Here is a 19,380-nt window from a genome sequence, read left to right as displayed (position 1 = left end):
ATTTGCATATTTTAATTGGATTTAAATAACACCCTTCACAATTTCCTTTTTACTGAGTTAATTACATTTAGTGTCCCGAAATATACCCCTCAATTATGGGTTCATGTAGATTTTTTATTTTTATTTCAGGAGATTTATGTGGATATAAAAAAGTATAGAATATGTATGTGGAAAATAATAAGAAGAATTATTTAGACATCAAAAATAATTCACACTATATCATATAGAAATGGTTACTTAATCATAAATACAAGATAACCTTTATATCCTTGACTCAATTTTTTAGATTTTTTATTTTTTTATTTTTAAAAGTAATGAAATATTTTTATTTTTTTATTATTTTTTGTTAGGTGAAAATTAACATAGAATATTTTTTGAAAGAAAAAAGTTATAAGATATTTTTTAAAAAATTTCCCAACACTTTAATTTGAAGAATAAATTGTATTCTATTCCCCAAAATTTGGGGTATTTACACTAAAACCCCTTTAAGTTTATAAAGAATAAATTTGAGCTTTTCTTTGTGCACTTTATTATTATTATATAAAGTGTTCATCCAAAGAAATATAATTAATTTTTAAGAAATTAATTTCTCTTATAAAACTTTAAAGATTTTCTTTTATGCAAATAGCTCCCAAAATTTAGAGAAGACCCAATATAGTAATTGTTTAAGAATTTGTTTGCCAATGTTTTAGTTCAAGGAAGCTTCAATATTCTCTCTATTTTTTAACAAATTCTTTTCTCCCTAAGTACAATAATAATACTATGAATAATATAACTCTTAGGCAATTAATTAGATATATAAAGATCGATAACATTTAAATTTAAATGACATAGATAGTCAAATAGGGAATTTAGTTTCTACTATTACAAAAACGTACAATGCCGCCTCTCTACTGTTACCGAGCAGTAGAAACCACCACCTAATCTACTGCAGTGGCTAACCGGATAACCTGATGTATAGATGTACTTTATGGCTTATTTAGATCCATGTTAGTTATGATGGAGCTATAGAAAGTTGGATCTTTTGTGTTGGTCTAGACTGCTTGAGTAAAAATTCTTTATTTTATTTTGTATATTTTTTTTGTTTGATATAATATATTTCATTTAGTATAATAATTCTTCATTGAGTGAAGAGTTTATTCAAATTACCTCCCATTTTTATCTATATATTAGACTTGTAAATAACTATTTGGAATGAATTAAATTCCAAACTAACAAATTTTTTCTTAGCTCAAGCTTAGCTGCTCAAAATTGTACTCAAATTGAAAGTAAACATGTTAAGACCAAACAATGATTTTGAGCCAACTCCGAGTAGACATGATCATCGGATGAGCTGAGCTAAAATAGTCTAGCTTATTACTGCCCGTCGACCCATGAGAGATCGGGCTAGCAGGTCGGGCGGGGTCGGCCTGACCCACCAATCATTTGGCCCAACTCACATTTTAGCTATTTTTAGAAATTTTTTTACTATTAACTTATTTCTTAAAAAACTATTTATATTCCTCCATTAAAAAATACTAATAAATTAAAACAATTAAAATTGTGCCTTAAAAAATGTAAAACGATTTAGTACCAAAATTTTAGTTAGTTTTTACTATAGCATAACGGGTAAATACTGTAGCAAAACGGGTGGGTCTAGTTGCAGGTCAAACGGGTGAGCTTCCGGGCCGAGTTGGGCGGGCAATAGGCTAGCCCGTGCCGCCCATGAGTAGTTCGGGTTCAGGCCAAACTTAGCCCGGTCCAAACCGGGCCGAGCAAAGTCGGGCTTGGCCGTTTGATCAAGTCTAGCTCCGAGTACCACCAAGATGGTCTCGTGGAGACCATCAACCCATAATAGTTGGATCCGTCTGAACATTGATGGCTCCTTTAAGGCATCAACAAAAAAAAAAATAGTGGTATTGGTTAAGTATTCGTGACTCTAATGGGTCGGTTTTAAATGCTGAGGTTAAACCAACTAATGTGTTAAACGCACTCTAAACAGAAGCTATGGCACTAAAAGAGGCATCGAAGATTTCTAGTAATTTGGACATCACTCACTCACCTAGAGATGAAATCGGATTCGAAATTGCTAGTTTAGCTATGCAAACATGATTATTCCCCTCCAACGTGATTGATACTGTGAAAAACTAATTAGAAACTTCTAAGATACCTCCTTATGTCATACTAATTGTGAAACCAACCAACCCATTAATTGATTGGCTAATTTTGGCTGAGTCCGAATTTTCGTTGACTCAGCCAGTGAAGACTTTCTTAAAGCTTAGGGCCGTTCATTTTATGTGATGATTGATTAGGATCTCAGTATTGTCGCAACGGCCGTGTGTTGTTTTTGGATCTTTGCTCTGCCTTCATAACGAAGTTTTACTTTAAAAAAAAAAGCGGTGATTCTGAGCCCAAAATAATGAGTTGACTACATGGTCGTCGACGACTAGAAAAGTCTTCGCCCTTACCGATCGGCATCTATTTCTTGGGGCTTCTCCTCTCGATCCCAATTCTGCTAATTCTAATTCCTCTTCTCTCTTTTGTAATCCACCCGGCTAATTACCTTCGCAATGAAGTTCGAAATGCTTCAATCTGCTGTTGTGGAGGAGTTGGTGAGCAGAGTCGCTGCCTTCCTCGAAGGGCGGTACAAGCTTCAAGACGACGTCGAAGGCAAACTGCAAAGGCTAAAAGAACTACTCGTAGAGATCAAGAGCGTCGGCGAGGCAACGGCGGGGAAGGAGATCAAGGACAAAATCTTGTTGAAGCGGCTGAAGGAGCTCAACGACGTCGTGAGACAGGCGGGCGAATTGATTCAGGCCATCGAACCTCGATGCGCCGAACGGGCGAACGCCTCGCCTTCTTTCAGCGCCTTCAAGCTTTTCCGTACTGCCATTGGCGTTGCTGCCAAGGTATTGCTTCCGTGTGCTGAGGACGTCAAGCAACTGAGCGTCCTTGTCGAGAAGTTAGAAGGAATTTCCTCCAAAATTGGATCCTTAATTGCATTGTTGAGCTTCGACGTGGAGTCGAACAAGCCCCGCAGCACCGGCCGATGTCCAACCACCGGTTTGCCGACGAACCTGCATTCTCTTGTTGGTCGTGAGAATGAGAAGGAAGGTATCATTACATTCTTGCTAAGGAAAGAGCCGCCTGGTGTTCGAAATGTACCCGTCCTTCCGATTCTCGGCGCCGCAGGCATCGGGAAGACTGCCGTTGCGCAGTTGGTCTACAACGACGAGAGGGTGAAGAGCCACTTCTCCCTCACTATGTGGGTCTGCGTCTCCGAGAGCTTTGATGCTTTCAAACTCACAAACGAGATCTTAGATCAGACGGACAGCCACACCGGCTACGGCGGCTTCAAAAGTTTCAACAAATTACAAGAAATTCTGAAGGAGAAGTTAAGCAAAGAGATCTTCCTGCTCGTCATCGATGACGTACATAACGAAACTGGAAAAGAAGCCTGGGATAGGCTCAAGGCTCCATTGAACAGTGGAAAAGAAGGTAGCAAGATCTTGCTAACTACTAGGCTAGAGAAGGTTGCAAAGTCGATGGGAACGATGAATCCGATTAAAATAGAGGGTTTACCAGAGGAAGAGTACTTGTCCTTGTTCGAAGAGTGCGCATTTGGTGGTGCGAAGCTTGAAGAGCATCCGAGGTTAGCAGCCATAGGGAAGAAGATTGTTTCCGAGCTGGAAGGATCGCCTTTGGCGGCGAGGACTGTTGGTGCCCTGTTACAAGATAAGTTTGATTGTGATCACTGGGAGAGAATTTACGAGAGTAAGATGTGGGAATCGGAGTTGGATCAGGATTTAAACTGAGTTTCCTACGCTCACCTCTCCATGCAGCAGTACTGCTTGCCTGGTAGAGAGATTTGGATCTTCTCAAATTTCAGTTGTAATGATAGTTCAGCGTCAGAATACTATTCTCCATCATTCTTTAGGCTGGGTTTCAAGATTTTCTCTTTTATCAGTAGATCATGATGCAGATGCACTTGTTTGTAGGAAAAATGTCGTAAGTGATTTAGAGTAGGGTGTTCAAAATTATGACTGTTTGAAATGCTATCACAGTCAATACATGATACATGACTTCTATAATTTTTTTTTCAAAAAAATTGGCATCAATTCTGATAGAAGGATGTCATGATGTCAACGCAATGCTGAGTAGGGCTGTTAAAAAAGCTCAATGGCTTGTTAGTGAGCATGGATCGAGTTTAGATGGAGCTCTAGATGAGACTAGTTGAGTTGAGCATTTTGCCTTGAAATTTTAACTGACTCAAATCGAGCCAAAGTTGGCTCGAAAAATGTTCTTTTCGATGCCGAGGAGAAGGAGAAGGAGATGGTGGCCAAGAAGGTCCTCCTTGAGAATAAGCCAAAGGCAAGGAGAAGAAGATGGTGGCCCAGAAGGTCCTCGTTGAGAATAAGCCCAAGGCAAAGTCGCCCTCGTGATCCGATTGCCCTCGGCAAAGAACAGGATCAACGATGTGCAGTTCTCAATCTCCAATGAGATCTATGTTGTGCAAATCTACCAAATGGGTGAAGGAAGCGGAAGCAAGACCTTCACCCCCCAAATATCTCAAATGGGAATAGAGAAAGAGAACACAATGCAAAGCTTGAAAATACTCCAATAAGGATGTTAATGGTGTTAGAAAAGCCCTTTGCAAGTTCTAATCACAGATTAACACCCTAATATATGCAAGCACCAACAAAGCCAAACAATGGAGACAATAGAGAGAGAGAGAGAGACAAGATTTACGTGGTTCGGCGATGTGCCTACGTCCACGGGCGGAGCAATCTTTTTTACTATGCAAATCCCTCACTTACAAAGAGTTTAACAACTCTAATCTCTCTCAATACAATGGTGGCTCAACCCTCATTAATGTTCTTCCAACTACTTGCCCTAAAAAACCCACTTTAGTATTTATAGTCAGGTTCAGAAAAGGGGGTTTTCAGAGTCGCGTTTGAACGTCCTCGGGGTGCGTTCGAACGCACCCAATGTTAATACAGCAAAACTCAAGGGGCGTTCGAACGCAGGAGAGGGCTGTTCGAACGCTTCCAGAAACAGCTGCTCTCGGGTTGGTCCGCGTTCGAACGCGGCTGGGGCCGTTCGAACGTCTGCAGAAAGTCTGCTCTCGGGTTGGCTCGCGTTCGAACGCGACTGGGGCCGTTCGAACGCCTGCTTCACAGACTGCTCTCTGTCTGAGCCCGCGTTCGAACGCCCTCAGGGCGCGTTCGAACGCGCGACACAGAAATGCTGAAACATGCTGAATTTTTGCTGAAAACTGAATTTGAGCCAATTTTTAACAATTCTCCACCTTGGCGAAGAACTCAAAACTTCAGAAAATCACTCTCCACCATTCCAAAGTGACTTAATCATCCAAAAGGTGCTCCGCCTGCAAATTTGCGTCCTAAGACGCTAAATCAAACTTGGTCAATAGTGAGTGACATTAATCAAATCCAAACAATGTTGGAATTTGATTTTGGTCACTACTTTTGTCAACATATCAGTCGGATTATCGGCAGTTCCAATCTTGCAAAGTGAAATATCCTTTTCTTCCAAAATTTCTCTCACAAAGTGGAAACAAACATCAATATGCTTTGTCCTTGTGTGATGAACTTGATTCTTGGCCAAACAAATTGCACTTTGGCTATCACAATGTACCTCCACCTTCTCTTGGTATACACCCAAGTCATCCATCAGACCAAGCAACCAAATAGCCTCCTTCACTGCCTCTGTCACTGCCATATACTCAGCCTCTGTGGTAGATAGAGCAACAATCGACTGTAAGGTAGACCTCCAACTCACCGGCCCTCTAGCAAGTATGAAAACATATCCCGTAGTGGATCTACGCTTATCCAAATCACCTGCATAGTCCGAATCCACATATCCAGTAAGCTGTAGACCAAGTCTATCATCTTTTACAAATTTTAGTCCAACACCCACTGTACCATGAATATATCTCAGAATCCATTTCACAGCCTGCCAATGCCCTTTTCCTGGAGCATGCATATATCTGCTAACAATACTAATAGCTTGTGAAATGTCTGGCCTAGTGCACACCATAGCATACATTAAGCTTCCAACAACACTTGCATATGGTACCTTGGACATAGACTCTCTCTCGACATCTGAACCGGGTGACATAGCTGCACTGAGCCTAAAATGAGGTGCCAACGGTGTACTCACTGGTTTTGTGTTGCTATCAACTCCAAACTGCTGCAATACCTTCTTCAAATACTGCTCCTGAGTTAAGCATACTGTCCCTAATTTTCTGTCTCTCCTAATCTCCATGCCAAGTATTTTCCTTGCTTCTCATAGATCCTTCATTTCAAACTCCTTATTCAATTGGAGATTCAATTTATCAATCTCCACCTTGCTCTTAGATGCTATCAACATATCATCAACATATAAGAGCAAACCGTTTATACCACTGCCTAGGAGACTGCTTCAAGCCATACAAGGATTTCTTCAATTTGCAAACCAAGTCTTCTTTTCCACTGATTTTGAACCCTTTCGGCTGTGTCATATAGATGTCCTCCTCTAAATCACCATGCAAGAAAGCGATCTTCACATCCATCTGGGCTAGCTCAAGATCAAACTGAGCTACCAAGGCTAGCAAAATTCGAATAGAGGAGTCTTTCACCACCGGAGAAAACACTTCATTATAGTCAATCCCCTCCTTTTGAGCATACCCTTTTGCCACCAATCTAGCCTTGAATCTAACTCCGCCTTTTGATTGAGGATCATCTTTCTTGGCATATATCCACTTGCACCCAATAGCCTTCTTCCCCTTAGGGAGCTCCACCAAATCCCAAGTTTTATTTTTCTCAAGGGCCTTCATTTCATCATCCATCGCCCTTTTCCAATTTGCTCTTTCGGTGTTCTTCATAGCTTCTTTGAAGGAAGCGGGAAGGTCTTCATAAATTACCGGAAGAGCATAGGCCAACATATCAGAATAGCGTGCCGGTTTTCTGATTTCTCTTCTTGGCCTTCTAACTGCTATGGAATCTTGATTATCAGTTTCTGGCTCCACATTGTCATCATCTTGCAAATTAGAATCTTCCTCTTCATTTGCCCCTTCTGAAGATGTGTCCTGTGGTGGATTTGAATCTGCCTCAAACTTCACCTGCCGTTGAACATCTTCAGCACTGTCATCAACTTAGTTATCTGATGCTTGACTCTGCTTCAACATGGATGATTCATCAAATGTAATATCCCTGCTGATTACTAATTTCCTCAATTCTGGCCTCCAAACCCGAAATCCTTTCACTCCAGTGCTAAAGCCCAAGAAGATGCCCTTCTTGGCTCTAGGATCCAATTTGCTTTCCCTGACATGATAGTATGCAGGACAACCAAAAATGTGTAAGGAATTATAATCTGAAACGGGTTTGCCAGACCATACCTCCAATGGGCTCTTCCCATTGTTTGCAGATGAAGGTAGCCGGTTGATGAGATGACATGCATAATTGACTGCCTCAGCCCAAAACTCCTTGCCCAATCCAGCATTGAACAACATACACCGAACCTTCTCCAATAAGGTCCGGCTTAGACGCTCTGCCACGCCATTTTGCTGAGGTGTCTCTCTAACGGTGAAATGTCTTTCAATCCCTTCTTCTTTGCATAACCTCATGAACGGATCTAAAGTGTACTCTCCACCGTTATCTGATCTGAGCTTCTTGATTTTCTTGCCAGTCTGATTCTCAATCATCTTCTTCCAATTCTGAAAAATTTCAAGCACTTGGTTGTGCAAATCTACCAAATGGGTGAAGAAAGCGGAAGCAAGACCTTCACCCCCCAAATATCTCAAATGGGAATAGAGAAAGAGAACACAATGCAAAGCTTGAAAATACTCCAATAAGGATGTTAATGGTGTTAGAAAAGCCCTTTGTAAGTTCTAATCACAGATTAACACCCTAATATATGCAAGCACCAACAAAGCCAAACAATGGAGACAATAGAGAGAGAGAGAGAGACAAGATTTACATGGTTCGGCAATGTGCCTACGTCCACTGGCGGAGCAATCTTCTTTATTATGCAAATCCCTCACTTACAAAGAGTTTAACAACTCTAATCTCTCTCAATACAATGGTGGCTCAACCTTCATTAATGTTCTTCCAACTACTTGCCCTAAAAAACCTACTTTAGTATTTATAGTCAGGTTCAGAAAAGGGGGTTTTCAGAGTCGCGTTTGAACGCACCCAATGTTAATACAGCAAAACTCAAGGGGCGTTCGAACGCGGGAGGGGGCCGTTCGAACGCTTGCAAAAACAGCTGCTCTCGGGTTGGTCCGCGTTCGAACGCGGCTGTGGCCGTTCGAACGTCTGCAGAAAGTCTGCTCTCGGGTTGGCTCGCGTTCGAACGCGACTGGGGCCGTTCGAACGCCTGCTTCACAGACTGCTCTCTGTCTGAGCCCGCGTTCGAACGCCCTCAGGGCGCGTTCGAACGCGCGGCACAGAAATGCTGAAGCATGCTGAAAACTGAATTTGAGCCAATTTTTAACAATCTACCCTACGAGGTTGTTGTCGAGGAGCAATTTGGCGAGCTTGAAAAGGCGACGATAAGGATAGCATGCACTGCCAAGCACCTTTAGCTTCGCCTCCTTCTCCTTCTCCTCCTCCTCCTTCCCCTTCTTTTTTGCTGATGACAAATCCATGGAAGCCAAGAAAAGCTGTAGCTTCAACACAATTCAACCTAGAGCTAGAGTCGATGCTCCTCCCGTCCTCCAAACTTGCTCAATAGTAGGAGGTGGTTGTCGACTTTGAGGTTGCATACTGGGATACCGAACCACATAGGAGCCGAGCTTATTAGATTTAGATGTTGCTCCACTTAAGATGTTAATGGTCTAATACAACTAGAAATTAAGTACAGTGTTTTAGAAATTTCTCTTTATGGTTTCTGTCGTGGCCAATCAATCACTACTCTTCTTACTATTTTTAGTCAATAGTTTGATAAGAACATAACAAAAGAAGGACGGAGATCTATTGGGTTGTTGACTTGTTAGCTGTCCATCACCCATGTTTTTCTTCTTCTCATCTCTCTCTTGTACTCATTTCTCTCCTTCTCTCCTGATCTCACATTTTAGAAGTTGTTTCTGTTTCTCTCTCTGGTTGATCACTTGGTGTTCGCGAGGAGGATTTTGAGAGCGATGGCCCTGTCCACAATTGCAAGTGTTGATGGATAAAACCAGCTCGTTCTTGGAGAGCAAGTACGAGCTGCAATCGTACAGCGGTGAAGAAGAAGCAGCAGATCCAAAAAAAAAAAAAAAAAACTACTAGTGTCTGCTGCCATCTCTTGTCCCTCCTCTGATCTCTCCTTCTCTCACTCTATCTTCTTTGTTGCTTCCGGAGAAGGAGATTGGGATGGCTTTCTTTGCAACGTCCGTAGGAGCGATGTTTGGATCTGCTGCTGTGGGTGAGTTGGTGAGCCGGCTCACCTCCTTCTTGGGAGGGCGGTATCAGCTGCACTCCGACGTCGAAGGAAAACTGCAAAGGCTGAAGGAACTACTTTTAGAGCTCGAGAGCGTCGTCGAAGCAGCGGCCGGGAAGGAGATCAAGAACAAGAAGTTGGTCGAATGGTTGGTGGAGCTTAAGGACGTCGCATACGAGGCGGACGACGTTCTCGACACCTTCGAATACCGACTACTGGAAAAGAAGGCCAACGCGAACGAGGAGGTGAGTTCTTTTGCCGCCGCCTCTTATAATATTTACAAGCGTAAAAGTATGCTTTTGCCTGATGAGGACGTCAATGAGCTGAACACACTTTTGGAGAGGTCGGAGAGGATGGCTTCCAAGGTTGGGAATTTCCTTACCTTGTTGTGTTTGGATGGACAATCTAAGAAGCACGCAGGCGTCATCGGGCAGCGTCTCACTGGCTCTTTGCCGACGTTCCAACATACTTTTGCCGGTCGTGTGAAGGAGAAGGAAGAGATCATCGACATTCTGCTGAGAACCGAGACGTACGGTGCCGGCGGAGCTGTTCCGGTCCTTCCATTACTCGGCATGGGCGGCGTAGGGAAGACTACTCTGGCCCAGGTCGTGTACAGCGATGAGAGGGTGCAGAGCCACTTCTCCCTCAAGATGTGGGTCTGCGTCTCTGAGAGCTTTGATGTCGTCAAGCTTACAAGAGAGATCTTTGATCAAGCATGTGGTCATAGCGGTGCTACAAGTTTCAACAGATTACAAGAAATTCTCAAGGAGAAGCTTAGCTCACAGAAATTTCTCCTCATCCTCGATGATGTATGGAACGAGACAGAGAGGCAAATCATGGGATACACTCAAAGCTCCACTACTCCATGGGAAAGATGGCAGCAAGATCTTGTTGACCAGCAGACTACTAATGGTTGCAAGACTGATGGGAACAATGGACCCACTTGAACTGCAGGGATTACCAGAGGATGAGTATTGGTCCTTCTTCAAGGAGCAATCATTTGGTGGTGCCAATCCAGAGGAGCATCCAAGATTAGTAGCCATAGGGAAGGAAATAGCTTCAAAGCTAAAGGGGTCGCCTTTGGCTGCAAAGACCGTGGGTGCAATGCTGAAAGATAATTTAGATGTTGATCACTGGGAGAGCATTTCCAAGAGTGAGATATGGGAATTAGAGAAGGGTGAAGATGGCATAATGGCAGCTCTCAAACTGAGTTATCTACACTTACCTTCCCATTTACAGCAGTGTTTTGCTTACTTAAGCATATATCCGAAGGACTGGAGGTTCGAACGTGAAGATGTGATAAGAATGTGGATGGCACACGGTATGATTCATCATGATAGCAGGACCACGAAGAGAATTGAAGATGTCGGAGATGACTACTTTAATGAACTGGTATCCAAGTCATTCTTCCATTATGATCGCTGTACTGGCATATATGAGGGTACTACGATAAGGGAGCACGATAGAACTGACGCCATGCAACTCAGCTTTCAAGAGATACAAGAACTATTACAGTATACATGATTTATTACATGATTTGTCGGAATCTGTTTCCCAAGTCGACTGCTTTAGAATGGAAGGTGATGACTCCAGGACAATCCCGACCACCACTCGTCATTTACTTCTAGTAACAGGACATTTAGTCAAACTAAAGGAAAACACATCAGTGTTGAATAATCTCCGCACCTTGATTTTGTTGGGAGATATCTTTAATGATGTCGTTGATGGTGCTGATCTCCAAGATGTGATTAGAAAGCTGAAAAAAGTTCGCCTACTTGCTTTGAGATATTGCAACATGGAAAAGTGCCCTGAGAATGTAAGTAGTCTTATACATCTGTACTACATAGATCTCTGTGGCAATGATAAAATCGAAGACTTGTCTGACGAGTTAACTAAGCTTTACCATCTACAAACATTAGATCTCGGTGAGATGAATTTGGATCGTGTGCCTGAAGGCATGAACAAGCTGATTAATTTGCGACACTTAATTTGTTCGAATAAAATAGTATCAAAGGTAGCAGGGATAGGGGCAATGACTTGTCTTCAGGAATTAAGAAAGTTTCTTGTGCAAAAAGATCCTAAATTTCAGATTGTACAATTGAGATACTTAAGTGAGCTTCATGGATACCTTAGGATTCAGAATCTTCATTGTTTGGATAGTGAAGAAGAAGCCAAAGAAGCTATGTTGTGTGACAAAGAGAATCTTAATTAGTTACATTTATCATGGGGATATAGTGAAAGGAATATAAAACCTGAAGAGGTGGAGAATGGAATACTAGAAGGCCTCCGTCCTCATCCAAATCTCAAAGAGCTTGTGATTTCTGGCTATAGAGGTAGCCGATCTCCTAGTTGGTTGTATTTTGACCATTATCCACTCACCAAGCTAGTATGCCTTACGCTATTTGATTGTTAAGTGTTGCAGGATCTCCCACCTCTTGGACAGCTTCCGTACCTGAAAGTTCTTGTTCTGAGACATATGTCTGCAGTTAAAGAAGTCAATCGTGAGTTTCATGGAGAAAAGGGCTTTCCAGTATTGGAGCGGTTGACATTTGTAGGCTTGGCAAATTGGGAAGTGTGGTCTATAGATGAGGACGTCCCCTTGTTTCCCCGCCTCCAGTGCTTTATTATCAAATATTGCGACAAGCTAGAAGCAATTCCTCCTCTCCCACTTACGCTCCAAGAATTGAACCCAAATTTTTGACGGCATCACGTACATTGAATTCCTCGTCGTCTGCTTCCGGCCCCTCTTCGTCATCATCTTTTAGAACCTTGACCATCAAAGGGTGCACTAACATGGAGTCTACTGGTGAATGGTTTCTACTACATCATGATAATTTAAGGCACTTGGAAGAGTTGATCATTGACCCTTATGAGCTAAAACCTTTGCTACTGGACGGCATTAGCGAACTCATTTCACTCAAAAGCCTGCACATTAGGTTCTCTAACCTTTTCGTGACATCAGTCGGGAAGGTGGACGTGTGTCTCCTGCCTTCTTCACTAGAAACGCTCACGCTTGAGTTTTGTTCTGTTGTTGACAACATATTGTCAAAGTGTCTCGGAGGCCTTCCCTGTCTTCAATCATTGAGGATAGCGGGGATCGGCAATACAACGACGATTTCCTTTCCCCATGGGTGCAACAGTTGATACGTCTCCAAAAGATACTTATCACTCATTGTAAAGAGCTTACATCATTTGCAGGCCTTGAAGCCCTTCCTTTGCTTGATAGAATGGAAATATACGGGTGTCCAAAGCTGGCTCCACTGCCATGCTCACGTCCAGATGAGGTTACATGGGTGCTGGGAGAGGTGGGCTTGTCATCTGTATCTACTCTTTTGGTCGATAACACCTTACTGCTCAAACTGTTGCTTAGCAGACAAGGCTTTGCCTCTGTAAAAGTACTAGTAATCAAATACTCTAATGAATCTGAAATGGATGGGCGGACGCTTCAATATCTCACTTCCCTCCAAGAGTTACATATTACAAGTTGCCAGAATTTCCATGCCTTGCATGAGTTGAATAACCTGCAGTCACTCAAGAAATTGCTGATAGAGTACAGCCCCAACTTTCAGTCACTACCTAGCAAGGAGGGAATGCCACTTGATCTGCAAAGTTTATTTCTACGCAAATGCCACCCTGTGTTTGAGGAGCGGTACCGCAAGGTCGATGGGCCTGATTGGCCGGCGATTGCTCACATTCCGGACATAGACATTGTTTGATCTATATGAGGTATCACCATATCCTCTTGCCTTTCAGTGTGCATTTCCCATTTTTCAGATAGAGATTGAAATTTAGGAGTATTTTTCACGCATTTATTAGCATGAAGAGAGAACAAAAATCCGATGCATCATAACATTATAAATGAAAGCAGTCTGGAACTGTCTTCTATGTTTGGATTCACAAGGAACAATAGAATATCAATAAATATATGGAGTTGGCCTTTTGTGTAGTGCTGCCTGTTATAATTTGATCACTGTTTCCTTGTCAGGATAACTTTTCTTTGATATCATATGACTTTCCTTTGATGCCGCATGGTGAGTTGGGTTCTCCACTGTGATTATCTTCTACGTTAACATTCCTGTGCAAGAGAATAGGGGAAGAATGCACCATGAGCTTGTTCCTCAGGTATTGATAACGTGTTACAGCAAGGCCTTCAGTAATAATATCTACCACTTGATCTTTGGATGAAATAAACTTGTCAACGATGTCACGATTTTTAATCCTCTCTCTAATAAAATGGTAATCCACAAGTTTCATATGTATGATTGTTTTTCTTTCTTGCTCTCAGTTTGTTGTTGAATATTAGAGAAACTATTTTTCCTCTCATTCATTCTCAGATTGTTGCAGTTAACTTAACAAATGTGTTCAGGGAAATCCAGAAATACCTCAGAAGTTGATAAATTATAGTTTCAGTTTCAGATATGATTTGAGATGGCAGAACAGAATAAAATCTCTCTTTGATGCATTGTTAATCGCATTCTAAATTGCATCTTCACTATTGATCCAAGTTAGTATCACTTTTAGCCGTTTCTTATTGCTTTTCACTGCAGACCTACTACCTGTATTACATCATTCTTTAGTCTCGTTATAAAAGAAAGGATTAGTATATGTTTTGTTCATGCATGAAATATAGGATTGGATGCCAAAACCAAAGTACAATGTTGTCGCACCAGAGAACAAGAAAATAGAGGAATATGTAATTCATTTGAAAAAATCCCTAGACACACGTATGTACCTAAACACTAGGCACTGATATCGCTCGTTCGCTTAATTAAAAGTCGAAAGAAATATTAAGAACGAAAGCAGAGATGAACGCCAAGATTTTAATGTGGAAAAACCCAAACGGGAAAAAACCACAGATCAAAACCAATCACTATGATAGTAGCAGTTACAAGACCGACTCACAAAACAACCCGTCGATCCAAACGACTTTGTTCCTCTCAGTCTTGCTCGCTAGAACTCACGATTCACTACTTCTCGTGATTGATGTCAAACCTCAGTAGCCTTCGAGATTGATCTTTCGTCTAGATAGCCCTTAAGACGAAAGATAAAATTCTTGTAGATGAGTAAAACCTTATTAGTTGAAGAATCGATTTGCCTCAAGAAGTGTCCTTCAATAATACTTCTTCAACTATTCTAGAGATAGGGCATCATAATCCTTATATATAATCTCCAAGATAGAGCCAAATCCAAGTCTTATTCGTACTCACGAAAGTCTAAGATTTTCAAACTTCATTGGTGCATTCGAACGCACTTGGGCCCGTTCGAACGCGACAGCTTAAATTCTTCAGGTTGCGTTCGAACGCGTTTGTGAACGCGGCTCTCGGTCTGTGTGAATGCAGTACCCGCGTTCGAACGCGTTTGTGAACGCACCGAGTTCGAACGCATTTGTGAACGCGATGTGAACTCAACAGCTTTTCTCCAATAATCTTGCAATTCTTCAAACCAGAGATATTCTAAACTTGTATAAAGCTCATATATATATATATATATATATATATATATAAATACACTTAGAATATTTTGTACATAATTGTCAATAATTAAAAACTTAACAATCTCCCCCTTTGGCAATTTGTGACAAAACATCTAGATTACAAGATATTACAAAGACTTCAAAATGAGCATTCAACAAATCTAGAATATTTAACACATCAATCCCTGCAAATAAACATATATCAATTCAAGATCAAGTGAAAATAACTTGAAATAAATAACAATCCAAACATAAGTTATCAAGCAAGCATAAGTTCATAAATACTTAAGCAAACAAAGTTCACAGGTACCCAAGCAAAGTTTTTATGCAGTAAACATAAACCAGTAAACTCCCCCTACACCAGTACTCCACCTACATCAGTAAACTCCTAAGCTTTAAACTCGCGTCTAAACTCACCACACACTACACACTACACACTACACACTCTCCCCCTTTTTGATACAAATGCCAAAGACTAAGAACTCAGAGGGAACTGACGATGAAGAATCGCCAACACGAAGTCGAGGCAGGTGACGAAGGCGGCCTTTGTTTCTTGGTAACTGTAACATTTTTAGGCATTCTAAAGAAGAAAAAAAAGTCGCAAGATTCAACATATGCCCAAAGCATACAAAAGAAAATAACAAGAAATCCAAAAATTTTAAAAACCATGAAGACCTTTAGTGAAATTCATCTTCCACTTGAAAACGCTAAGATATCACGTTCAATTGCACAAGAAACATCAAGGTTTTAACATTAACGTGATCAAAACTCGAAAACGCACAAAATCAATCAAGATCAAGAGACTTTATTGAATAAAAAATAGGAAAATTGATGGATGATCATACCTCGCAAAAGTGAAGAAAAACTAAAAGATTTGGCCGAAAGATGCTAGATCCGGAGGAGAACTATCCTTTAAAAGGGTTTGAAGTAAAAAATTTGATGAAAAAGATCAAGATCTTGAAGATTTGAGAGGGAGAAAATGAAGGGTTTCTAGGGTTTGTAAGATGGAAGATGAAAACCCTTGGATTCGGACGCAATATTTAAAGAACCCTCAAGTGCGTTCGAACGCACCAGTCTGCGTGTTCGAACGTGCCAGTCATCGCGTTCGAACTCAAAAATCTGCGTTCGAACGCCCTTTTTTTTTTAAAAAAAAGTAAAAAGTCTAAGAAAAAGATCAAAAATCTTTTTGGAGATGCACTTCTAGAAATTCAAAATAGATTCAAGACATAGAATATGACAATCAAATGAAATAAGTCATACACAGATCAATCAAATCATCAAAAGCATATTATAATCAATTCTAATGCATCACTCAAAATTAAATTAATCTTGATTGATCATAACAATACGCATGCAAAATGAGCATAGATAACATGAAACAATCTTCTTAAATAAACTTTCCTATTTAATCAATGATGCAACACAGTAGTCAAACCGACTTAGTATTGGAATTTTGCACTTTTCGACTTATTCTCCATAACATAACAAGAATTTTTCCTGTATTATTTTTTTAAAAAAATAGGTGCAATGATGGCTTTCACACATGAGTAGGTAGCCCTTTTCTTATAGTACAAATCAAACAATGTGCAAGAAGAAATTCACATATATCATTTTTTTTTGAATTTGCAAATAATGTACTGAGTCAAACTAGACTCTAAAACAACACGGCTTTCACACTAACTCATTATAGCCATTTTCATTAATCTTTTATAAACATATTTTTGATGACTAAGCATGAGGTCAAACTATGCAAATCAAAGTTAATAGTGAGCTATTTAAAAAAATAATTCATGATATCATGCTCACTCAAGAATACACATACGTTATGAGTGCATTAAATTTAGTTTCATTATTATAGAAGTCGAGGGAGTGACAAAATCAAAATTGATATAATATACTACAAGATGACAAAATTGACTATAATAACTCATAATCAAGAGAAAAATCATATTTTTATGTTAAGAGTATATTATTGAATCTAGGAGTGCATCAATTTTTTTATGACAAAAACTCTCGACAAATCTGAAACTAAAACCAAAGAAAATTTCAAAGTAAAAGAAAACCTAAAAAAACAAAATAAAATAAAAAGAAACTTGCAAACTAAAAACACAAATCCCAATAAAATCAGTCCAAAGCACAAATCCCTAAAGAAATACGAAGATACTCAAATCTCTGTAAATCCAAAGGTTTCGTAAACAAATCACCCAACTGTTTCTCCGTCTCAGCATATTCTAGTGCTATTGTTTTGTCTTCAACTAACTCGCGTATAAAATGATGTCGGATATCAATATGTTTTGTATGCGAGTGTTAAATAGGATTTTTCGATATATTAATAGCACTCATGTTGTCACAATAAAGCACCATAGTATCTTGTTCAATGCTATAATCCTTGACCATCTGTTTCATCCATAATAACTGAGAACAGCAACTCCCTACTGCAATGTACTCGGCCTCCGTAGTTGATAAAGATATCGAGTTTTGTTTCTTACTGTGCCATGCAACCAGATTGTTTCCAACATAAAAACATCCACCTGAAATACTTTTTCTATCATCACATGAACCTGCCCAATCAGAATCTATATATTCCGATATGATAGCACCGAGTCATAAGTAAACCAAATACCTAAATCAACTATACCACTGACATATTTTATGATACGTTTCACAGCAAACAAATGTGACTTCTTAGGTTCAGACTGAAACTTAGCACACTCACCGACACTAAATGCAATGTCAGGTCTACTAGCAGTTAAGTATAAAAGACTACCAATCATGCTCCTATACAGTGTCTGATCAACACTTTTTCCTGACATGTCCTTACCTAGTTTGGTAGTTGTACTCATAGGAGTTCTAGCATGTTTTGCATTTCTAAACCAAATCTAGTCACAAGATCCTTAGCATACTTGGTTTGAGCGATAAAAATCCATCTCTCCAATTGAGTAATTTGAAGCCCTAAAAAGAACTTCAACTCACCCATCATGCTCATCTCAAAATGACTGTGCATGAGATCTGCAAACTCCTTAGCTAATAATTGACTCGTTGCCCCGAAGACAATGTCATCCACATATATTTGTGCCACAACTAAACTCTTGTTCTCACGTCTAATTAACAATGTCTTATCCACCCCCCCTCGAGTAAACCCCGTATCCACTAAAAAAGTTGTTAACTTCTCATACCAAGCTCTTGGAGCTTGTTTTAGCCCGTAAAAAGCCATTTTCAATTTATAAACATGAGAAGGAAATTTAAGATCTTCAAAACCCTTAGGTTGTTCCACATAGATATCTTCATTCAGGATATCATTCAAGAAAGCACTTTTAACATCCATTTGAAACAATTTAAATTTTAAATGACAAGCAATGTCAAACAGTATACAAATAGACTCTAATCTAGCAATAGGAGCAAAAGTCTCATCAAAATCTATACCCTCAACCTGAGTGTATCCCTATGCTACTAGTCTGGCTTTATTTCGAACTATATTGCCATGTTCATCACTTTTATTCTTATATATCCATTTTGTTCCAATTACGTTCACATTCTTAGGTCTACGAACTAAATACCAAACATCATTCCTAGAAAATTGCTCTAATTCCTCATGCATAGCATTAACCCAAGAATCGTCTAACAATGCTTCCTTCACATTTTTAGGTTCAAAAGAATATGTATAACAAGTAAATGATACCTCACTTTGGATTTGTCGTCTTGTCTTCATTGGTTCATTCATATCCGATCACTTGTGACAGTGGATGATTTAGTTTCACTCTAGCAGATGGTTCTAGTACGGTGCAGTCATCTTTGTTCATTTGAACCCTGTCCTCGTTCTGTTTCTCAATTTCCAAATCAAGTTCCTTTCTAATGTCTTCGTCATGTGTACCTTCAATTATTTCAGCAGTGGATTCATCTATAACAACATTAGCTGATTCCATAACAGTAGAAGTGTCAAGATAGAATACTCTGTAGGCTCTGCTATTATTAGAGTACCCTAAGAAGATGCCCTCACAACTCCTAGTATCAAATTTTGTCAAATATTCTCGATCACGCAAGATATAGCATTTGCTACAAAATACTTGAAAATATTTAACACTAGGTTTCTTACCTTTCCAAATTTCATAAGCAGTCATTTTTGTACCTGGCCTTAGATAAACACGATTTATAACATGTACCGCTGTATTGACCGCCTCTGCCCAAAACCTTTGAGGAACTTTTTTAGCATGAAGCATAACCCTAGCCATTTCCTGCACAACTCGGTTCTTTCTTTCCACAATCCCATTCTGTTGCGGAGTTATAGGAGCTGAAAATTCATACTGAATACCAAGAGAATCACAAAATATGGAAAAAATTTCATTTTCAAATTCTCTACCATGATCATAACGAATCCTAACTAGGGTAGTAGATTTTTCATTCTGCAATTTCAAGCATAGTGATTTAAAAATTTTAAAAGTTTCAGATTTCTCACGTAAAAAGGCAACCCAGGTATATCTGGAGTAATCATCGACCATTAAGAATATATA

General features: G+C 39.9%; 1 protein-coding gene and 1 pseudogene across 1 annotated transcript; both read left to right on the top strand.

The window, feature by feature from the left end:
- Positions 1-2,398: 2,398 nt before the first annotated feature.
- On the top strand, positions 2,399-11,962 carry LOC140758200 (putative disease resistance protein RGA1; annotated as a pseudogene).
- A 230-nt stretch (positions 11,963-12,192) lies between these two features.
- Positions 12,193-13,115, top strand: LOC140758199 (uncharacterized). Its single transcript, XM_073094286.1, has 2 exons — positions 12,193-12,499; positions 12,598-13,115. The coding sequence occupies exons 1-2, from the start codon at positions 12,193-12,195 to the stop codon at positions 13,113-13,115; spliced, it is 825 nt and encodes a 274-aa protein (XP_072950387.1).
- Positions 13,116-19,380: the final 6,265 nt, after the last annotated feature.

Source organism: Typha angustifolia, chromosome 3 (genome assembly GCF_048772165.1).
Source record: "Typha angustifolia cultivar Huaian chromosome 3, ASM4877216v1, whole genome shotgun sequence".
Lineage (NCBI taxonomy): Eukaryota > Viridiplantae > Streptophyta > Magnoliopsida > Poales > Typhaceae > Typha > Typha angustifolia.
Note: the sequence above shows the minus strand (reverse complement) of the source record. Positions and strands in the feature narration are given on the sequence as shown.